We start from the raw sequence: 21,847 nt of genomic DNA, 5'->3' as shown, positions 1-21,847 counted from the left end.
TCGATTGCAGGAGTGCCAACGACGAGACGGAGCACATCTCGACGATATAAGTCTTAAAAATTAAATTTCAATAAATGTTTTTTACGTTAAATAAATAAAAAAATAATAATAACAGGTGTACTCTTATTGCTACTCATGTTTCAAAAGAGCAAAAATTTATGGCTCACCTGTATAAATTATCATGTACATTTTTTTTTATTTTTATAATTGAAGTTATCTAGATTGAAATCTAAGTTTACTGCGTATAGCCGTAATAATGAACTGTAGCTGCTAAAAATGTTAAAGGTACATGAGTTATTGAGTTGATATAAAAAAGATCATTTACAAGTTGCAAAAAAAATATTTTATACTTGCCAAAATTGTATATAATATTTATTATTTAATAATAGATCCTGACTTCGCACGGATTTAGATTAAATATTTAAGAAAAACATACAAAGATACATATCATATAATTTTTTTTCATTAGGCTAGGCATAGAGGCATAGACAACAAACAAATATTATACATTAATTATAAAATAATAAAAAAAACCGTAAATTCAAAAGTAATTGTAAAAAGTTGTCGGTTAGTTTGATTTTTTTGTTAGTTTACGATTTGGAAATTTTATTTTATCATTCAAATTTACTTATACTTTTGTCAAATTATATCTGTTATAATATAACGTACAGTATAATTTACAAATAGCAACCTTTTTACTTTACTCTTTACTGTCAGACAGTTGTCAAGATTTTCTTCATCAGGCGATGTCTTGTTCGCCGTTGATTATTCAATAATGGATAAAAAGATTTTTAGCGATAAATATGATTTGAATACGTGTGGATTTGTTTTTAAATAAATTAAAATATGATATCTAATTATGAGTTCACCGTCGGCCGTGGTGTGCCGTGAGATATTTGATGAGAACAGTCAGCCATCTGCAGAAGGTTTGTATTGTTTGTATTTTTTATAATATTATATTTTCAGTAGTATGAGATTAGTAAAATATGTGTAATAATATATTTATTCACTTATATTTTTAATACAACAACTTCCATTAAGAGTTTATTACAGTTACCAAAACCAAATTAATAAATAATTGGTAAAATATCGCTAAAACTGTTTCAATTTTTCGTATTTTGAATTTATATTTTTTCACACTATCAATATATACTTAAATGAGGCTCAATTTACTTGTATCTGAAATATAACTTGTTTATTTAATTATAGAAAATGAAAACAAATATATAATTACACATTAGTATGTGCTTAAAAACCACAAAACCTATATTGTTTTATTATTCTACAGAAATATCTGACTATGCCTGTCAGCTGGGCATTGATCCTGACAGTGAGAGCCATCTCTTGCCACTGGCTCGGGATGGCCTCATGCAAGCGTTACCAGCACCATGGAAGGCATAGTAAGTACAAATTTTATATGTCGACTGTCACACCAAAAAGGAAGTTGTTACATTGAAGCTATGTCATTAACTTTAACTTTATGTTTTGGTGTAATTAATCTATAATTTAGAACTGAGAGTACCAAATATCTTTTTGAATGTGTAAAGCAATGATTGAAAAAATCACAGGAAATAATAAATTGCTTTGGCTTCAACAAGTTTTCTCTTGTAGCACACATTGGGTCACTTCATGTCTAACATATTATTTTTGCTTTTTTTTTCTGTTTGGCCCTTAAAAATTGTCCCCTCCAAATTTAATTGTTACGTAATATGAACTATGTAAAATAAAAAATAGCAATTTCTATTAATTTAATTTATGCATAGTTGAGTAGTCCAAGGCTCCTACAGAAAGTGGTTCATAGAATTGTGAGCACTATACTTGGGTTGATTGATCTAAACTTCAAATTGATTTGTATGCATTTCCTCCGAGTCTAGAATAATGGGAACATAGTTGAAATGAAGTTGAGTGAATACTATAGAGAACTTTATATTATCTAGAGACAATTATTTTAATCAAATTAAATATAAATGTTTTATAATCTTTGTTACAAACACTGCTCGAATGGGGAAATGAGAATGGACTACTTCTAGCAACAGAACTTGTAGATAGAATTTATTTTATCTTTAACAAACAAATACTATACAATAAAAACTTTGAAAGAAGTATTTACTTAGTTATGATTTAGCTAGAGGCTATTTAATCTGTTTTGTCAATTGTCAACAGTATAACACAAAAAAAATTGTTACAATCACTTTCTAATGAGGCTATTTCATCTCTTGTCTCCAGATTATAAATTTCTTATTGTTTTTTAAACATTTTCTTAGTTATTGTATATTTAAATCTCTATGTACCTTTGAAAAATTCAATTTTAAAATGGAAAGAGATAGCAAGTATATACTAATACAAAGATACAACATACATAAGGTGTGGTGACCCACTAACATAAAACACACATTAGCCTTGGTTTTAGTAATATAAATGTTATGATGTCAAATGTAATTGAGTTTGTGTTACCCATATGACTTTAATTTATGCCACACATGATATCCACTATGCATGTTACATGTTATGTTTTATATGTGTGAGTAAATAATAAAATATACAATGTTGTGTTGGTAGTAAAAATGATTTGATCCATTAATTATAATATATTTTTATTTTAACTAGAGGTTGTGGATTCAAATCAAAATTAAATTATTCTGTCAGTAAAGTACAATTAAATTTTTATATATCCTGCCTAGAAATCAATAAATACAAAGTCCACGCTTTTATATCTTTTTGTTAACGTGAGTTTTAAATTTTTTAGTAGGCACAGTTAAAATAACTGAAATGCGTATATTCTTTGGTAAAATTTCATTAAAGAAAATATATTCATTAATTCTTATAGAAAGATTGTTACTTGGCTTTGTACACAGATATATGGCTTGGATTATTTTTTTTTTTTTAATTTACATGATATACTTCCAGTGATTCTTCTCGGTAAATTCGATATTCCGAAACAGAGCTTTACTGTAAAGTGACAGCTAAAAAGTGATTACACCTATACAGATACTACATTTTGATTTACAATGCGCCTTAATTAAAGGGCATTTTTTTGTTGATTTCGTTTTTTATAAAAGTAACAGTAAAAAAAAATTGACGGTAACACTGAAATAAAAATAATAATTATTGCGCGTGCAGCGCTATACACGTCTAAGTAGAAATTAAACTTCTTAAAATATAAAGCAGTCTTTTTCTATAGGTCATATCATTCTCCCATTTAACGAAATGTGCCTTGACATCTCGTACTTATAATTTTATTATCAATTCTCGTTCACCAATCGATTATCGAAACGCCACTTCACGAGTTTCACTTAAAAATTAATCAGCTTTATTAAAAATGAACTTGGTCACACTGATCGGCTACGTTGCTTTGTTGATAAGTAGAACCGAGGAAAAATTGCTTGGCAACTCCTTTATAATTATGTACCTATCCTTTCGATGTGAGCTTACTGAATCAATAAATTGTCATAGATTTTTTGTACAAAGTTTTGACCTCTCCATGCAAGTGGCCATGTATTGACATATTATAGAATGTGGGGGTAAAAGCGAATCGGGCAAGACCAGATATTGAAGTTTATTCTATTATTCGTTCCATTACCAAGAATCTCGACGCCATTTTATACTTAACCACAATTCAGTGCCTAAGAAATTATTAAAGTCCTACTTACATTTGTCTCGGAAAAGATTGAATCTAATCTACTGCACTACAAATCTTAAACATACGGTAAGAGTCATGATATAGAAAGCATCTGAACACCGTGACAAATGTCACCGGCGCGCATTTTTAAGCACTAATTTAGGGACTAATTTTCCCGAATTTCTAAACCGTTAAATTTTTCCATGTTACCGAAACAGTATTAATTGCAATTACGATTAATTTCTTAATTTTAGATATAAATTTTATTGCATCGGTTACACTACATACATACATTACATTAGCAGCCTGTAAATTTCCCACTGCTGGGCTAAGGTCTCCTCTCCCTATGAGGAGAAGGTTTCGTGCATATTCCACCACGCTGCTCCAATGCGTGTTGGTGGAATACACATGTGGCAGAATTTCGTGAAATTAGACACATGCAGGTTTCCTCACGATGTTTTCCTTCACCGCTGAGCACGAGATGATTTATGAACAAATTAAGCACATGAAAATTCAGTGGTGCCTGCCTGGGTTTGAACCCGAAATCATCGGTTAGTATGCACGCGTTCTAACCACTGGGGAATCTCTGCTCTCGTTGCATCGGTTATGGGAGATATATTTCATATATTTGTCATTGCACAAATAATGCGAATGTAAAAATTATTAATCTTGATTCACACAACGCTGTATTATTTGCGCTTTTGCGTTCTGAGGATGTCTTCGGACGCTTGCATAGAGCAAGCGTCCGAAGACATCTAATCATCTAATTAAAATGGTTTTACTTGTACCGCGATCGCATGCGGTAGATTCGAACTTTAGTGAAAAATACCAAATATAACATTTAGATCAGTTCTTAAAATACAGTATTTATCGTGCCAGCGATTCTTCTATGAAATAAATCTATGTATATTTTTTAATAATTATTGGTCGTAACTTGTACGCCAATCTTGATCAATAGTTGTCACCCTCTCGGTTTTTTAGGAATTAAATAAAATAACGTTCAGCGAATCCCAATTGGTTGTAGCGTACTATTCTATGAATAGTACCAGTTAAATACGGCTTTAAATTTGAGGCGTTCATCAGTATTAAGAAATAAAATAAAACCCTACCCTCGTACCACGTTTCATTCAAATTTAAAAATAACATTCTAGCATATGAGAAATAATTTGATGTGTTCTTAAACAGTTTCGACGAGAAGCTTCAAACCCATTACTATTACAATGAAGATACGAAGAAGACCCAGTGGGAACATCCCCTAGATCACGTTTACAGGGAACTGGTGAAGAAGGCACGGGATGCGTCCATGCAAGATGACACTTGTGCCTCAGTACAGGTATGAATGAATATATAATAAACCTTTCATTTACGTATTGTATGCGATTTGCCATTATAAAAGCTACGTTGTGTGTTAGTTAGTAACAGTTCTTGATTGATATGTCTTCGTTTCTAATACAACTCTATTCCACTTAATAACGTATATTCATTTTAATTTTACTTCCAAAGATCAGATAACAGCTTCGTCGACATCGACCTTGTCTCCCATAATTAACATCATATATTATTCAAGCTCTCGACCTAAGATATCGCGTCAATTCGACGTGAAATGTTTTTTATTTGGTTTCTGTCCTCTTGTAGTTCGAGTAGAATGCAAGAATGTATTCATTAAAGCAGTTTAATGTATAATCATTTCCAATCAATCAATTAAATTTATTTACAAAATTTTAATTGGCAATGCAAGAAAGAACTTTGTCTTTAAGAGTTATTTATTAGTGATCGGTGTATAAATTATATATTGACGTAAATCAATAAAAAGTATTTCTTACGAAAAAATGATATAATGTATAGTTGTATTAATTATATAGGAACTACTTACATCTGAAGAGAATACTAAAAATCTCGAACGCGTTGAAACCAAAGTGGAAAGTGAAGATGAGGACTTAAGCACAGACAGTGAACAGCACGCCTCGGATGTGAAAGATCATACCACTCTGGTGCACGGAAATAGACGTCTTACGCCATTAGGACGGCCGCCACTTGCGCCCCTTTCTAGACTGGATAAAAAACTAAGTGATCTCCGAATTTCACCCTTAAGACGAAGCGTTGATAGCACAGTATCGCCTAAACCAAGCCTCGTGAGGAATACCTCAGACAGAGATATATTAAGTCGACCAACATTTGAAAGACCTAAAATGTTATTCAAACAGCAATCTGAGATCATTGACCTGAAAATGCACGTTCTGACCAGTCCAGAAGAAGAAAATTTCAGTCCATTGTTAGCTTCTGCCAAAGTTGACAGAGGCTTACCTTTGACTGGTATGAGATTTTTTTGCCATTATTTCTAGAAATTACTTTGGTATTATCGATCTGTTCTCCTGTTCTGTGCTAATAATATATTTTGCCACATTTATGTTCGTCCTGAAATTATCATTGTATTCGAGTTCGTTATCAATCTGATTATTAATTTATTGTAAAACGCAAGTAAATATTGATAATCTCATCGAAAAGCTAAAATCATGAAATCGTTTCTGTTTTTTATTCTTAGATAGATGATAATTTCTGTCATTTAACAGGAAAAGGCAGTATGTTCTTCAAGATATCGCGCTCCAATCTTCCCAGTCCAGATACAGAAAAATCCCTCCAACTTGATTCGGTTACTAAAAGCGATCCACCAAAAGGCATCCTCAGAGAGAAAAGTTCTGATATGTTTCATAGGAAGATTGAGAGCTTGGTGCTGGGCAAATCGAAACAAACTCCAAGCTTTGAAGAGGACAAGAAGAGTGTGCGGTATGTAAAATATTAACATCAAATAATGAAATGTTATTCGACTTAAAGTTATTAACTGTAAAAGTTAAATATGTTTAGTAGATATTTTGTTACATCAGTTGTTTTTATCAGTCAGTGTAAAAGTCGTCGTTTGAAGACGTTATCAAATTAATTTTGGTGAGAACAAACATCTGTTTTTTTAAAAAAGATTGACGAAAAATTAAACCATTAAATTGATTAAAACGAATGATGTTTTGTATGCCAGTGTTTTTAAAGTTACAAACATTTTAAATTACATGGTTAGTGGGTTAGTGGCGCATAAAAGTGGCACAAAATGAGGAATGGATTACATTATAATAGAATATTGCATCGGTTTTTTTCTAAATTTAATAATCAATCATAAGGCTAATATTAAACTTTTTAAAAATTAGAATACATCCTTGCGAAATCTTGGGAAATTTATCCAATGGTTAAATCTATAATAGTTTTTTTGTGCGATGCAATGTCTAAGAGCCAATCCAATATAAGGACAAATTTCTACTTTTTGTTTTCAGATTTAAACTGGAAAACTTGCCAGATCCAACCGTCAGCCCAGGTTCCAACAGTTCATCAGAACAGAACGACGCACAGAGTTCTATTATTAGCGTAGCACCCACAGTTCCATCGCCTATTATCCCATCGTCACCTATCATGGTATCTCCTATCACACCTATGACATTAGCACCGATCACACAAACAGTTAATACCTTATCACCGTTAGTATCTAGGCCCCCTTTACCCCCCCGTGTGATAGAAAGTCCGAGAGAGCCAAAAAGTGTCTCGAATTCAGAGAGAGACTCTCAAGGTATGTTAATAGTATATGTAAAATCATATTAATTTATTATTGCTATTCTACTGTCAAACATTAATACTTTAATAACTTATAAATATGCCCATTGCTTGGTGCCTCCCTCTTTGGGAAGCTGCTCCAATGCCAAACCGTCACTTTTGCAAAAAATGAGTTAAATGTGTAATAAGTGTTCTGAAGCAACCCTTTACTTGGTGCAATAACCGTATCACATAGTTTCCGTAAGATGGTGTGAGTAACATTATGGTTTTGGCACGAATCACGACGCTTGAATGTCAAAGTTTGAGATCCTCTTGATGTTTTGAAGGAGCACTAGCCCATAGTTTTATTTCAGAAACGATTGATGTAATGTTGGCAAAGTTGAATATTGTTGAGAATAAACAGGCTTTGTTCTCATACCTTACGATATTTCTATGTTGATATCTTCGGAGTTAATATTTGTATATGTTTTTTTAGACAGTGAAAGCCTCAACCGTGGTACGTCACCGCGACGGCGACTTGTAAAGCCACCGCCAGGTGACTATATCAAACCAGAACTATTTCAGAAGAATTTCCAAAAGATATCAGAATTAGTGCGTCGGACCGACATTGAACCTACTTCAGTTACCTTAGAGGAACCCGTTTCAGACAAAGAATCAAGACCAAGGTCAGTTTGGAATTAAAATTTCGTTAAATTATTTTTAATTATCCAAAATTATAAACAACGATAATTTCTAAATGTTTTTTATTTTTAATTAGTATGTTCTATGTTTTAAACATTCAACTTGTCTCTTTAGGTCTCCTATGATACCTCTAAAAAGTAAAATTTCTATAAACTTGATGGAGAGCATTGAATCTGAAACATCTATCGATTCACCTGACAGAGAATTTGCTAATTTAGATCTCAATGACTTAGATGATTCGAATGCACAAAACAAACAAGATATTCCAGAAGATATCAAAGAAAAAGAAAAAAGTCCACGTACCGACGAAAGTTCACAAGAAAGGTCACATTCCAAAGCAACTGACTTAGTACAAAGATCACGAGACATTCCAATACCTCAAATAAAAGTTCCTAAATTAGATTTCACTCCAAAACAAGCCAAATTTACACATTCCGATTCAGAAGATTCCAGAAAATCGATTAAAGACGATGAACCTAAAAGCAGCGTTAGATCGAATAGTATAGATATACCCAAAGATATTAAGACTCAACTCAAATTATCTCCTACCCCTAGCTTAGGGTCAGATAGGTCACCTAGATTAGAATTCACTAAAAATTGGTCGAGTCCATTATCAACATTTAAACCATTAACTAAACTTATGCCGGCGCCATTAAAATCATCAGATTCAGCATCTAGCTTAGGTAAAGGTTTGACTAGTCCTAGATTAGATGGCGTGATACTTTCTCAAGGAAAGTCTAGTTCGGATAATGTAGTTGTAGTTTATCAATTCGAAACTCAAGAAGAAAGTCCGAAACCTATAAAGTCTCCGCTAATGCCAGATATGGGAATGAGAGAAATGTTTGAGAGGAATAAGCAAGATGAAAGGAGAAGGCTAGAGTTATCATTGCAGAAAGATTTGGAGATAATACGTATGGAATTTTCGGCGAAAGAAAAGAGGTTAAGAGCAGAATTGCAAGAGGACTTAAAAGAAGCAGAGGAGAAGTTTTTAAATGAGAAGAAAATACGTTTGTCGGAACAGGCGGATCGACATCGACGTGAAATGGAAGATGTAAGAAAACTTATTTTTTAAAACTATTAAAATGTTCGAATTTATCGTATTCAGTTATTAAGAAAACACAAACTATAACTTCACTTTGTTGCAAGTGAGTCAGCTCGTTTCCCTTCACTATATTATATACAAAATGAAAATGTTATTTTGATAGACGTTTAGAGTTTTTCCGAAACTCAAAACGCAACAATGGCCAATACATATGAAATTAAAATGCGTTTCCCTTAATTCTCCAAAAAAAACAAACCCAACGAAATTATAAATATCAAAACATTTATAACACATAAATAATTTTAAAAGCTTTTTTCTGACGTCAGTTTCAATAAGAAGTGTTATAAATGAGTTATAATTTTAAGTTAGAACTACTATAAAATTTTAAAGCTCCTAAATGTGGTACCTTCGGTAGTTTTAGAGGTTTTCTGATTGTAGGCGTTAGCAGAAGCTGAACGTAATCATAAACAGGACTTGCAAAATAAATTGAAAGAACTAGAGAGGAAATACCAAAGCGATGTCGAAGCAGCTGAGAAGCAACACGATAACAGCATGACAAAATTGAAAAATGATTATAAGCTGAAATTCAATGAATTACGTGAACAACTGGAAATAGGTAAGATACTTGGTGTTTAATATTATGTAATTATATTTAGTTATATGTGAGTACATTACAATTAAGTATATTTGTGTATATTTCATAGCGCAATATTTAAGAGGGGGCATAGTGATGTGAAAAGTCACAGGTCGAACCTTAACCCTTCGTCTACTGTCGTCCCAGTCTTAAGTTTAATTAGAGGAGAAAAATGAAATATTTGTAATTACTTAAAAATGGAGACTTGCTACTATTCTTATAAGATATACATACGCTTATATATATGGAAAAAAAAATTAGGAAAAGAAGTTAAAGGTGATAGGTAAAAACTAAACATAGAACTATATATTTTAGTATGTGAATCGTCTATTGATATTACTTTATCCTCATTTATCTTGTAAATTAGTCAAATAATTGTTTCTTTTTTCAGACAAAATATTTTATTTAAAACGGTCAAACTTTCATATTTAGAATATTAATTAACTTGTTTTACTTTTTTTTTTCAGATAACGAACGTGCGCTCACAGAAGTTCACAGCCAACTGCAAATGAATTTAAATAGAGAGAGGTCTCGTATGATAGAAGAAAACAGAGCCACTATAGAGACTTTGAGGGAGGAGCACACGTCTCGGGTTACTGAACTGCGACACGATTACAGAGCCGAGGTAAATTATTAATAATTATATAAACCTTAAAACGGTTTTGATTTGATGGATTTATTATCATCATCATGTCAATGAGAATATACCAATAGTTATATTATAATTTATAATTTGGTAAAAATTAAACAGATAAACAATATCACTTAAATATGGATAATTGAGCATATGTGTCACAATGGCTTTTATTTATCTTTTTCTGTTTGTGTCTGAAATAAGTTATTGGATTCGATAATTGTCGTAATTGTAATGGTATTAAGTAGATTAGATAATCACTATAACAATAGATTTAGAACCTAGAATAAAAAGTAAATCAATCTAATATGTACTTGAAGAAATGACTGACCTTAGAAAATTTTATTGTTCTCTAAGAATAAATATAGTAAAGAGTAAGTGAAATGGCATATCCAGTTGTCTGTCATGCATGTAATTTACGTCAAATAATGTTAACAAGAAAATACGAAATAAATTAGTTACAATAAATAATTTATGAAATAAATAATAATGTCGTTTTATGACCGACTAAACAAAAGATTGCCAAATTTATTAAGAATATAAATAAATTTTACTTTCTTTAACAACTGTCAGTCACTCCTCTTGATCTTGATTGATCGCATACGACTCTCATGACTAAACGAATTGTGGACATTTGACCGTAACTTAGTGCGAAAATTCTCAGTACTGGACAGCGGGTTTAGTAGTTTATATATAAAATACATTTAAACATTCACAACACGTACACGTTGTGACTGCTCATAAAGGTTGTGTCAGAATTTCATACGATTCACACAGGTATGCGTGCATACAATATTTTCCGTCACCTTTGAACACGACCGTTTGCTTTGCGCCGGTGTGTGCCACTGTGAATGTGTGCAAATCTGCGTGCGTAGCGTCGGTGTGTTGTAGTGATGCGTGCACACTGACGCTGCGTCGGCGTGTCAGTGTCGTGAGTGAGAGCGGTGCGCAGGTGGAGCGGCTGCGCGCGCAGCACGCGTGCCACGTGGAGGAGCTGCGCGCGCGGCTGGCGGGCGAGCGCGCGGCGCGCGCGGCCGACGAGCGCGCGCTGGGCGACAAGTACCGCTGCCTCAAGGAGAAGTACGCGCGCCTCAAGCACGACGTCAAGGTCGCACTTTCCCCTCCTAGCCGCCGACGAGCGCTTGCACTTTGTCTCGTTACTGTTATTCGGCCAGAGCCGGATTTAGAGTCCCCGGAGCGACAGCGGAGCGGAGGTCCCTAATTATTACTTTACAGATTCATTTGAACATTTTCATTTCTGTCGGTCAGATTTATCGATAATATATAATCTTTATATGAGTAATAAGTGATATTATTATAATTTGACAATATCTAGATATCTAAACATGAATCTCATTAAATTTTTTCAACTCGTCGGTATCTCCGTTCCGCCCCTAAATCCGGCCCTGTATTTGTGTTCGATTAAATAAAATCTGGAATGTAATAACGCTGTTGCGTTTGGAGAGTTTTTTAACAGAGCTATTGTATGCTAGGCGTTCCTAATATTTACGCTCCAAACCCTCGTGTCTATATGAATATGCGAACATGATTTTTTACGCGGCAGTTTGCTTTACGACTAGTTATTTATTTTTCTATATTTAAATGTAATCGAGCTTGGAAACTGGTCACTCGATTGATTGATTTTTCTAGACGACCCGACCGCAGTGGTCGCCATTAATATCTCTTTACGCCCTACTAGGGAGACGCTCCCCGCTGGTTACGAAGTCGACTACGTGATGTAAATAATACGATACTATTAACTCATTATAACATTACTTACAATTAGTTCAATTATTATTTTCAATTGCAATTGTCATTTTTTTTATTAAAAAGGTTAGGTTCGACTCTCTTATCATTCAGGAATTTAGTATTAATTATAACGCTATTATATTATTGCTTTAATTATCATTTCATTCTTTAATAAATCTTTATACACAATGCCGCCGTACTTTTAAATGTCATGACTCAGAATTTAAGAGTAATTAGAGTATTAGAGAATACTCTTTAAGTAATTGTTTTGAGGCATTACGAATTTGGTACTAATCTCAATACTAGATTTTTCTATGTTTAATTTATTTATTTATTAAAAATCATATAAGCTACGCTCTTAATAATATTTAGTGCATAATTTTTTAGAGATCAGAGATATAACTCTCAAAGATTTTGTTTTTTTTTTTTATTTGTTTGTTTTTTTAAATTTCAAAGGGTTTGTTTATACTTCGTGACATTTGAAAGTGGGGCGAATATACATTAATTTATAATAATTTTGATACATAGTGCCTGCTGGTACATGACTTATAAAGTACTTATCTGTATATTTTTTATTTAGATGTCGATAGAGAGACGTAACAAAAGACGGGAAATGAGCATGACAACGGGTTCTGAAACGGAGAAGTCTAACTCGCACAAAGCCAATCCTTCGTTAGAAAGGTATGATACATTTAACCCCTTATCTGTTTCGTGTATCACATATTTGATATTTGAAATTTAAATATATAGCTTCGAAGTAGAATTAACTGTAAAATGTATCATTATTCACTACATTTTAAATAGCTTTTGTTCCCAGCGCGGTGGCAGGTTAGTTGGGATTAATTTATTTTTCTTGCAATTTTGCGTACCGTCATTATTTGTGTTGCTGTGATTCGGTTTGACGTGCGCGTTGTGTACAGTTACTGGCACAATATATACCATCTGCGATCCAAGTTAGTGGCGCATAGAGGGTGTGAGAAGTGCTTAATGTTTTCTGCCGTGTGATTGGTGAAAGGTCAATACTAATACAGTTAGCCGTTTTGTTTTGTCTGTTTCGTCCGGATTAACCGTTTTTTTTTAATAATCGGGTCTTAAATAGCGGGACTTAACTGGAAATAAATGATGCTAACATTCACGTGTTCTAATAACCGCGCTCGGGTGTAACCTGGGGTCATAATCATTTTCAACATAAAAGAATTTAAGGGACATCCTGGGTCGCTTTACTGATAGACTAGACCATCATCAGTCATCGGCGATATAGCGCCCAGGATTTTTGCACTACCTACACCCTGATTTAAGAACAATACAATACGTGTACAATACAATGCAAATATTGCCACATAATTTTCACTTTTAAATTATAGATGCAAAGAATTAAACGAAACGTCAGTCAGCGTTGTCGTTGAAGCCGAACCTCCGAGGATAAGGAACAACAATCTAACGATAAAATTTAACGACAATGAGACTTCATATTCGGAAAGTAACGCACCGAAATCAGTTGACAATAACAACGACGAGTGGAAAGTTAGAAGAGATAATGTAAGTGTTTTATACTCTATGGTACTATGTGGCTCTATATTTTTTTTTTTTTGTTACATAAAATGGTTTGAACCTTTGTTTAAAAAGTATACGAATGCAATTTCCAAATTTTAGAAATGATTAACTGATAAGTGATTTGGATTAATATAAATCTTATAAATAAAGTTAGCTAGTTAAAATTCAAAATTTAAGTAAATTTGCATTTCGACAGTCATAACATAGAGTTTTACAAGTTTATAAAATATCCAACGAAATATCATGTATGTCATTAGTATTAATTAAGTTAATAAAAAAAAAGATCGGAACAATTTAAAAAAGGAAAAACCATTTCATTTCTTTTCAGACCCTCCAATCGGATACATCACAAATGTCTGCGATTAAAAATCCGCGGACTAAAAGAAATGCAGTCGCCTTCAGAGAACCGCCGAGACGGAGACGAGATAGAGATAAAGATGCTGGTTAGTTTATTTACACACTAGCCTTGCCCGCGACTTCGTGCGCGTTTGAATTCAACAAAAAAGTTATTATTGTATCCTAAGTTACTCCTTATAACATCAGCTACCTGCCAGTGAAAGTCGTTTTAATTTGAATTTATTTTTCTTTTTTATTAATACTTACATGTAATTAGGTTTTCTTCCTATTAAACTAAATAAGTAAATACCTAACATATGTTCGTTGTTTTCTAAAACTGATTATAGAATAGCACTATTTGGTCTGTAAATTTTATATTTGATTCATATTAAATTAATTGAAAAAATGTTTTAATTTCGTTATTCAAATTTCATGTTCTGATTTGTAAAAATCTCAATATATGATTTGTTACCAGGTGCCACGACTGACTGTCAAGATTCATCCGACGCTACCACAGCTGATGAAAAACCAAAAGAGACTATTAACGGTGAGTATGATGAGGCATATTTAGAATGTCTTTAAATTATATATTTTAGCCAAACGTTAAAGAATGCAACAGGGTGAAGATCGTATTTTACATCATACTATATGAAAATAAATCTATGAATAATTGTCTTCCACATCTGTCTAATCCATCCAGTCAGTTAGTCTGTTATAAATAATATATGGACATTTATACAGATGTAACAATGTCGATATCATAAATTTCTTTATTTAATTTAAAGCCATCCTAGATTTTTTTTTGTTGCAGAACACCATTGGGTAAGTGGTCCTTACCGCCCATAGACATTGGCACTATAAAAAATATTAACCATTCCTTGCATCTCCAACGCTAGCTACGATGGCTAGCCTCAGTAGCTGGAGTTATACTACTTACTGCTGTTTGGCACTTGGTTACTTACTAATTATTGCTGTTTGGTGGTAGAATATGTGACAAGTAGGTGTGACCCATCTAGGTTGGCTTTCAAAAAACCAAGTGTCCGCTTCAGGTCATCCATTTACCCATAACAATTAGCACGATTCTTGTAACATGATGTGCCTCGTCAGTATATATTTTGTTAATTTTTCCAGGTCACGGCCGACGCAGGTGCTTCACGAGATTAAAATCTGCATCGACGTCTCGTCTCAATTATTCACCGAAGTAAGCATATTGTTTTGAACAAGAAAAAAAATATATGTCTCAAAATATCTTGCCTATTTATTTTATCCTTGCTTGAATGAACGTAAGAATGATATGACTGGATTGAATGATAAATATATTAATACCGAGCTAAACGGATGCTAATCCTGCTAAGTTTTTGCACTCTGCTCTGCTTGCATTACGATTGTAAATATATTTTTGCACTTGCTTTTTAATAAATCTATACATTATCAAAAAATTCTCTTATGCTGCTAAAATTTAAAAACCATTTCTTAAAGTCTTAGAATTGCAATGAATTGGAATTTTTGAAAACTATCAAAAGCATCTTTTAGATCTTGTAAAAAAATGTTCCAGACGTGGCGAAGGTTGGTCAAGCCCTCTGGAATCCCTCAGACAACAGTTGCGCAAGTTGGACGATCTGGAAGACCAGTTTCCGGATTTGGCTTGTCAGCCTTCCTACAGTTTGAGATATCCTTTTGCTGAAATAGGTATTAAATTGTATTATGACTAAACTACTCAACTAATTCTATTAATAATAATTATTAGTCGATGTCCCATTATACGCCAAACGTCTCCTTTTAAATTGTTCGTCTTGAGTTTATTCCTGCTAAGGCATTATCAACTGGATTCCTCGAATGCCAGTTAGTTAAATATGAAAATGGCAGACGTTCTTGTCATACATGTGGGTTTCCTCACTATGGTTTTATTCAACTCGTGATTTAGCGGTGCTTAAAAGTATAACACTTATCTTTTTTGAGAAAACTTATAAGACCTTTGAAATAATCATGCTTTTATGAATTAAAATGATTCTAATTATTTCCAATGTTTTGGTAATAGTAACATGTCCGATGGAAATTAAGATTAGGAGATAATCAATTGTCGTATTCGGGATCTGTGAGCAGCAATGTACTTCCATTTTAATGGGCCAATAAGCAAAAGTGCTTTAGTAGTGATGGTTAATATTTAAATTAATGATATCTTTTTTCATCAAAGCCTTACAATTTAGAATATATATATAACTACATATTTAAAAAAAAACTTGAATTTGAAATTTGGTGCTATTACGCGTCCAAAGAAGTTTCACGTCAGAGCAAATAACAACTTCATAAATATGACATTATGACAACTTCTATACTCAGTTACTTGTCAGTCAAAAAGTCAAAAGTGCTTTTATGAGCCTACTTGAATAAAGAATATACGATGATACAATTTTAATGAAAATTCAAAATTGTTGATTGAAATTAATTTTTTTCACGATAATATTCACACGCGTTGAATTATTATATTGACGTGTATTATTGCACTGACTCATGAGTGACGCTACAAGATGTATTAGTGTGCGTGAGACGACTAAAAGTAAAAAATTCTAAATAATACAAATTATATGGCCTGTAATTGTAAAGTTTATTAAAAAAACACAGCCTCGAGGCTTCATGAATGAATAAATCTATACTATATATTAGATATTATTAGAGATCATATTAATGAAATAAAAATAAATACATATATCTGAAGCGATAAAACTATCAATTCTAATAAAAAGAAAAGGTTTACAAACTAGCAGTATTACTATGTCACATACACATACACGGTCGTAATTGAGTAAAGACGACGAAGAAAATAATGCTATCTGCCTATGTAAAATGGAAAGTATTTTCGGATTAAAGCTATAAGACAGAATGAATAGATCTATACCATAAATTATTGGGATATCGACTCATTAAATCTGTCTAGTCAGTTTAAAGTCGATTTGTTTATTTATTTTTATTCCTCATCTGGGCGTCGGCATAATAAAATGATAGAGGAATGTACGTCCCAGGCGCAGTGGACGCGGCCGACACGCCGGAGCTGGAGTTCGTGCGGCACCGCGCGCTCGTGGAGAGGGAGGGCATGCGGCGCGCGCGCGCCGTGCTCAAGCGCCGCCGCGCCGCCCTACGGGAGTCCCGCGCCTCCTTGTCTCCGCACAGGGCTCCTTCGGTGAGTAGCGTCGAATTGCTTTTAGAGTTAACTTATTTTTAAATAAAAATTGATGGTATCTTGTCGACTATAGTAGCGGCACGCTATGATGGCCGTTTTGACGTTTGCCCGCTCATGAAGTTTCGTATTTAATAAATAATTACACCAAAGGAGCAAATTGTTGTTCTTTATTGTCAATAGTGACGTGCAGTTAGTCATAAAATTTATCGAATGTGATTTCTAAACTACAAATATTAGGGTACCGCGAAGATAACTTTTAACTATTAAATTAATAAAGGACGATTATGAAATAAATGTGAAAATAGATAATATTTTAGAAAATGAACTTATAATTAATGTGACGATAGCAGTGAGAGTGAAAGCAGCAGTATGGACGACTCCGATTAAATATAGCCACTAGTGTTTTTGGTATCTTTTTTTGTATCAATTTATTTCTTGTATGTAATGTGTTTATAAAGTTATTCATTCTAATTCCAATTTTTGATTTAAATTGATTTCGTTCGAATATATTACTTAAACTTATTTTATATTTTTTTCATTAAACCTTTTTAATCAGATACTACTTGCAACAAAAACTTGAATTAAATTACTTGCAAAAAAACAAAGATTTGAATATATTATATCGATAATAAATTTACATTTCACATCACTTTTTTAATGTGTCAAAACGGCCACCGTATCTTGCCGCTAGTATAGTAAATTTTTTACAGCTAATTAATTATGTTACTTTTATAATACTAATAATAAGTTTAAGTATTAAAGTTCCTAAAGGTTTAATTTTTAAATAAATAACTGTTTTAAAAGTTTAACAAGACGTTTCAAAAGTTGCATTAAGAAATTTTAACAATGACAAGCATAGATCTTCAGTCAGTATACCGAAGAAATTTAAATCACAATACACATTAATTTAGTCTGAAGAACTGAATCCACTCTCTCGAAGTCGCGCACACATTTTAGACTTCAATTATCTGTGTAACGTTAGGAGAAAAACGAAACCACACCAAAATAATTGCTGTGTCGTGTAGGTCAATTTAGTCTTAATTTTATTACCTTTTAGTCGGTCACGTTCGATATACACTCACTATTTTGATTCGCACATTCACGGTCCAATATTTCTGTGCAATTCTCTTTGCCGCGATAGGAGGAACGCGAAGCGACCGAACTAGAGGTGGCGTTACACCGAGCTCGCGCCTTGCTCGGGGAGAAGGAGATTCGGCTGCGACACATCGAGCGCGCGTTGCGTCGTCTCGCGGACGCGCACCCGCCGCTCATACAGGTGTTACGGCCACGCATCGATTCTATATCATGGCGCAATTTTTTCTTTTTTTGTCGATGTCGCTTAATTCTTTTCATTTCACGCGGGACCGTTAGCAAAATTATTTGCCTGCTTTTGAATTATTTTGAATTTCATTAATAAAAGGATTGCATCTGTTTTTTTTTCTTTTCGTTTCAGAGACTTTTACGAACATTGATAAATATCGCTTGTCCAGTTATTAGATTTCGTTGATTTTATTATTATTAGTTTGTTTCATCGTTTCATTTATTGATTGATGTCCTGGAGTCTCGGTTTTAATATAACATCAATTTAGATTATTCCAGTCTTTCAATTTTTTTTGTTTTTTTTTTTTCGCATAGTATTAGAATATTTTTTTCAGGTTGCTGTAATTATTTACCTTTACTTTTTATTATAATATGCTGTATATTTTGCAAATTTTAAATTAAGTTTGTACTAATAAACTTTATATACCTAATGTATTAATTTCCATGGATTTTCTTTCTGTCACTGGAAATTTGACATTAGAAAGTCAGAGGCAAAGCATTGAGTAACTATACAAAAGCTATAGAACGTTTGTAAGTAGTAGAGGGTAAGTGTGCAATTTTGGTTATTGAAAAACGCTTTGTTTTAAATTTCTGCGTAACATGTATTCATTTATTAATTTTTTTATTACATTTATCATAAATTAATATTACAAGTAAAGTAAGGGACAAATTAGTTTTCATTGACCGTGCGGGGCTGAAAGCTGGGGTTGTATAGTTTTGAGTGCGGGATTACTAAAATGTGGTTCGCGTATCCTTATCGAATACCAGAGATCTATCGAGATCTCGACGATGTCGCGGTAATTCAATGTCAAAGACTTTTCTTCGTCCTCCTAAACCCAAAAAACGTTGCGGTAGCATGCTAGTGGTCGCATGCGACACAGCGAGTGACGTGTGCGGTGCGCAGGAGGCGACGACGAGCGAGGCGTCGTCGGCGGAGGAGGTGTCGGCGCGCGGCGGCGCGGCGGGCGGCGCCGTGCTGCGCTCGCTGCGCGCGCTGCACGCCGACGTGCGCGACATCTGGCGCGCCCTCGACGCGCGCCGCCCCACCACCGGTCAGCGCGCGCACACGCACGCACACTTACACACGCTCACACACGCTCGCACGCATCACACACCTGTCCGTGTCAATTTATGATCGACGTTGAAGAGAAACGTCATGAGGGAATCTGCATGTCTTGGATGATATTATCATTATTTAACTACTAATCTACACCGACGCCCGCGGACACCGACATCACTATGACCACTCAGTGAGATATTTGTGGGTTGTTACGGTGTACGGTTCCCTCTACTAGCACCATCTATTAGCACTTTGAATAGTTCTTATACAAGTTTAAATTTTAAATTTATTGTAAAGCTAGCAATCATGTGCAATAAGGATTCCGCCAAAAACGTCCTAGACAATTTTGCATCTGCACTTAAAATAATTTCAAAGTACATACATACATTGATTCCTTTTATCTAAAATGCATCCTCTTATATCTTGTATGAGCAACAAGAATACTATTTGCATAATCATGATAACATGAATGTTATTCAGACTAAATTCGGATTTGACGTTCTAGTGTAACAGAAAATCATAAAAAAAAATTGAATTTACTGAATTATAACTTGTACATTTCTTATTACAGCTTCACCCGAAACGAGCTCATGTAACATGCCAACCACGTCTCAGACAAGAATGACATTGTCAGCAGTGAGTAATATAACAAATAAATCTCTAAAATTATTTGCACTTCAGTGAAATGATCTCTATTGAAGGACGGTTACAAAATATTTATTTACAATAAAAAATTGATAGAAAATAATGAATTGTTTAAAAATAACAATAGTCTATTCCAAACGAAGAAGGAATACAGATTAAAAATAAAAATATGTTTAGTACAGTTATATAGTTCTTATAACAGTTCTAAATTATTTATGTCCTTATTTATACAACACTATTGCACTTGACGACTTATATCCACTTAAATATTTCTTCCAAAGTTTCGTCGATATTGAAAACGCCCTCGACCAATTATATCTCATCAATTCGATGTCAAATGTTGTTTATTTGGCTTTTGTCCTCTTTTGGTTGGAATAGATAAAACAGGCTTAAATTTATACATCTCTTATTTCTATGGAGGCTGCTTTCCGAAACGGTGATAGTATTTAAATATCGACGATTCAAAAACGCTTCATTATGAAGTTTACTTAAATAAAATTGATTTGATTTGATCTTACAGCCGGAACCAGTGGTCCACGACAACTCGGATAGTGTAGCCGAGCGAGCCAAAGGTTTACGCGCCTGGCTACAAACTGCCCCCTAATATTGTTAACGTTCATTGATATATTCTGACCATAGACTATACAATTTCTAGATATTTATCAATTCAATATATTTCATAGTCTGACTGAACTGTTTTTACGATAATATTATTTCATACATGTTACACTAAGATGATTGAGATAGTTACATAATATAATTTATACGGCCTTGGAAATAGTCATCACACTTACCAATTAAACGAATTCAATACCTACAAATATATATATATAATATATATCTACAAATATGTCAATAATAATATTTCTCATCGCATTTTATAGATACAAGTTTTTTGTAATAAATCACACTTATAAATACATTTTCGATGGAAAGTGTTGCATGTTTAAATAATACTTTTAATGTTTCAAATATTTTTGTTTTTTTTTTTTTTTTATTTATATCTAGTCAAAAATCCAAAGATAATATAGTTTATAAAATAAATTAATAAATGATACATTAAGTTCATTTAATCAATTGATTTGAGAATATCGCACAACAAGTGCTAAACACTTATTGTACGCTTTTGAAATATGATTCCTAAGCAAAGTTATGTTTAATTTTGTTACTTTTTTAAGTCATGAGTACAAATTAATTTTTTTATGTCTAATTAATTATTAGGAAATATTTCGTGACAGAAATGTTAAAAGGACGCAGATCGACCATGTCATGATGGACGAATGTAATTTTAGAAGATTAGTGTTAGGTTCTAACGTGGCTTTAAAGCAATAATATCGAAATAACATAAATGTATGGTATGGTACGTACAACAAGAGAGTACCTTAAGGTATGGCTGGAGATTTAGAGATAGAGATAATTGTAGAAGGAAAACATTAACACAAGCAGTTAATAATAACGTGAAATGAAGGAATAAGCGAAAGAAGTTGGTTACTTATAATAAAGCTATGATGTGCAATAAATAAATGAGTTTAGCACGTTGATGGTGACAATTTGAACACATTATTTCTGGTTTTATGAAGTGTTGTAATTTATCTAGTCATATTCCATTAGCAGCTTTAAGCTTGATTGGAGGGGTTAATAGGAATTTTAGTAATTCCTTGCAAAGGGGATATATGTAATTACCATTCATAATAGCTTATATTTTGTTAAACTAAAAATTCATTCAATTTAAAATGAAACTATATTAAAACGAATTTCTTATTAAAACAGTTTATATTTGAAATAGTTTTTTTTTTAAAGTAAA

General features: G+C 33.1%; 1 protein-coding gene across 3 annotated transcripts; it reads left to right on the top strand.

The window, feature by feature from the left end:
• The first annotated feature begins 737 nt into the window (after positions 1 to 737).
• Positions 738 to 20,965, top strand: LOC125068931 (centrosomal protein of 164 kDa). 3 transcript variants are annotated; one of them, XM_047678317.1, is made up of 21 exons: positions 738 to 926; positions 1,289 to 1,400; positions 4,805 to 4,952; positions 5,482 to 5,932; positions 6,190 to 6,403; positions 6,937 to 7,226; positions 7,686 to 7,875; positions 8,006 to 8,942; positions 9,372 to 9,549; positions 10,035 to 10,192; positions 11,154 to 11,309; positions 12,531 to 12,631; positions 13,315 to 13,489; positions 13,833 to 13,947; positions 14,316 to 14,387; positions 14,972 to 15,041; positions 15,396 to 15,529; positions 16,861 to 17,018; positions 19,243 to 19,390; positions 19,970 to 20,034; positions 20,564 to 20,965. In XM_047678317.1, exons 1-21 carry the CDS (start codon positions 860 to 862, stop codon positions 20,645 to 20,647), a joined length of 4,023 nt encoding a protein of 1,340 aa, XP_047534273.1. In that variant the 5' UTR covers positions 738 to 859; the 3' UTR covers positions 20,648 to 20,965. The 3 variants fall into 3 exon arrangements, with proteins under 3 accessions (XP_047534273.1, XP_047534274.1, XP_047534275.1); XM_047678318.1 differs by lacking the exon at positions 11,154 to 11,309; XM_047678319.1 differs by lacking the exons at positions 738 to 926; positions 1,289 to 1,400; positions 5,482 to 5,932 and having other exon boundaries at positions 4,908 to 4,952.
• Positions 20,966 to 21,847: the final 882 nt, after the last annotated feature.

Source organism: Vanessa atalanta, chromosome 14 (assembly GCF_905147765.1).
Source record: "Vanessa atalanta chromosome 14, ilVanAtal1.2, whole genome shotgun sequence".
In the NCBI taxonomy this organism is placed as follows: Eukaryota; Metazoa; Arthropoda; class Insecta; order Lepidoptera; family Nymphalidae; genus Vanessa; species Vanessa atalanta.
This window is presented reverse-complemented; position numbering and strand designations above follow the sequence as displayed.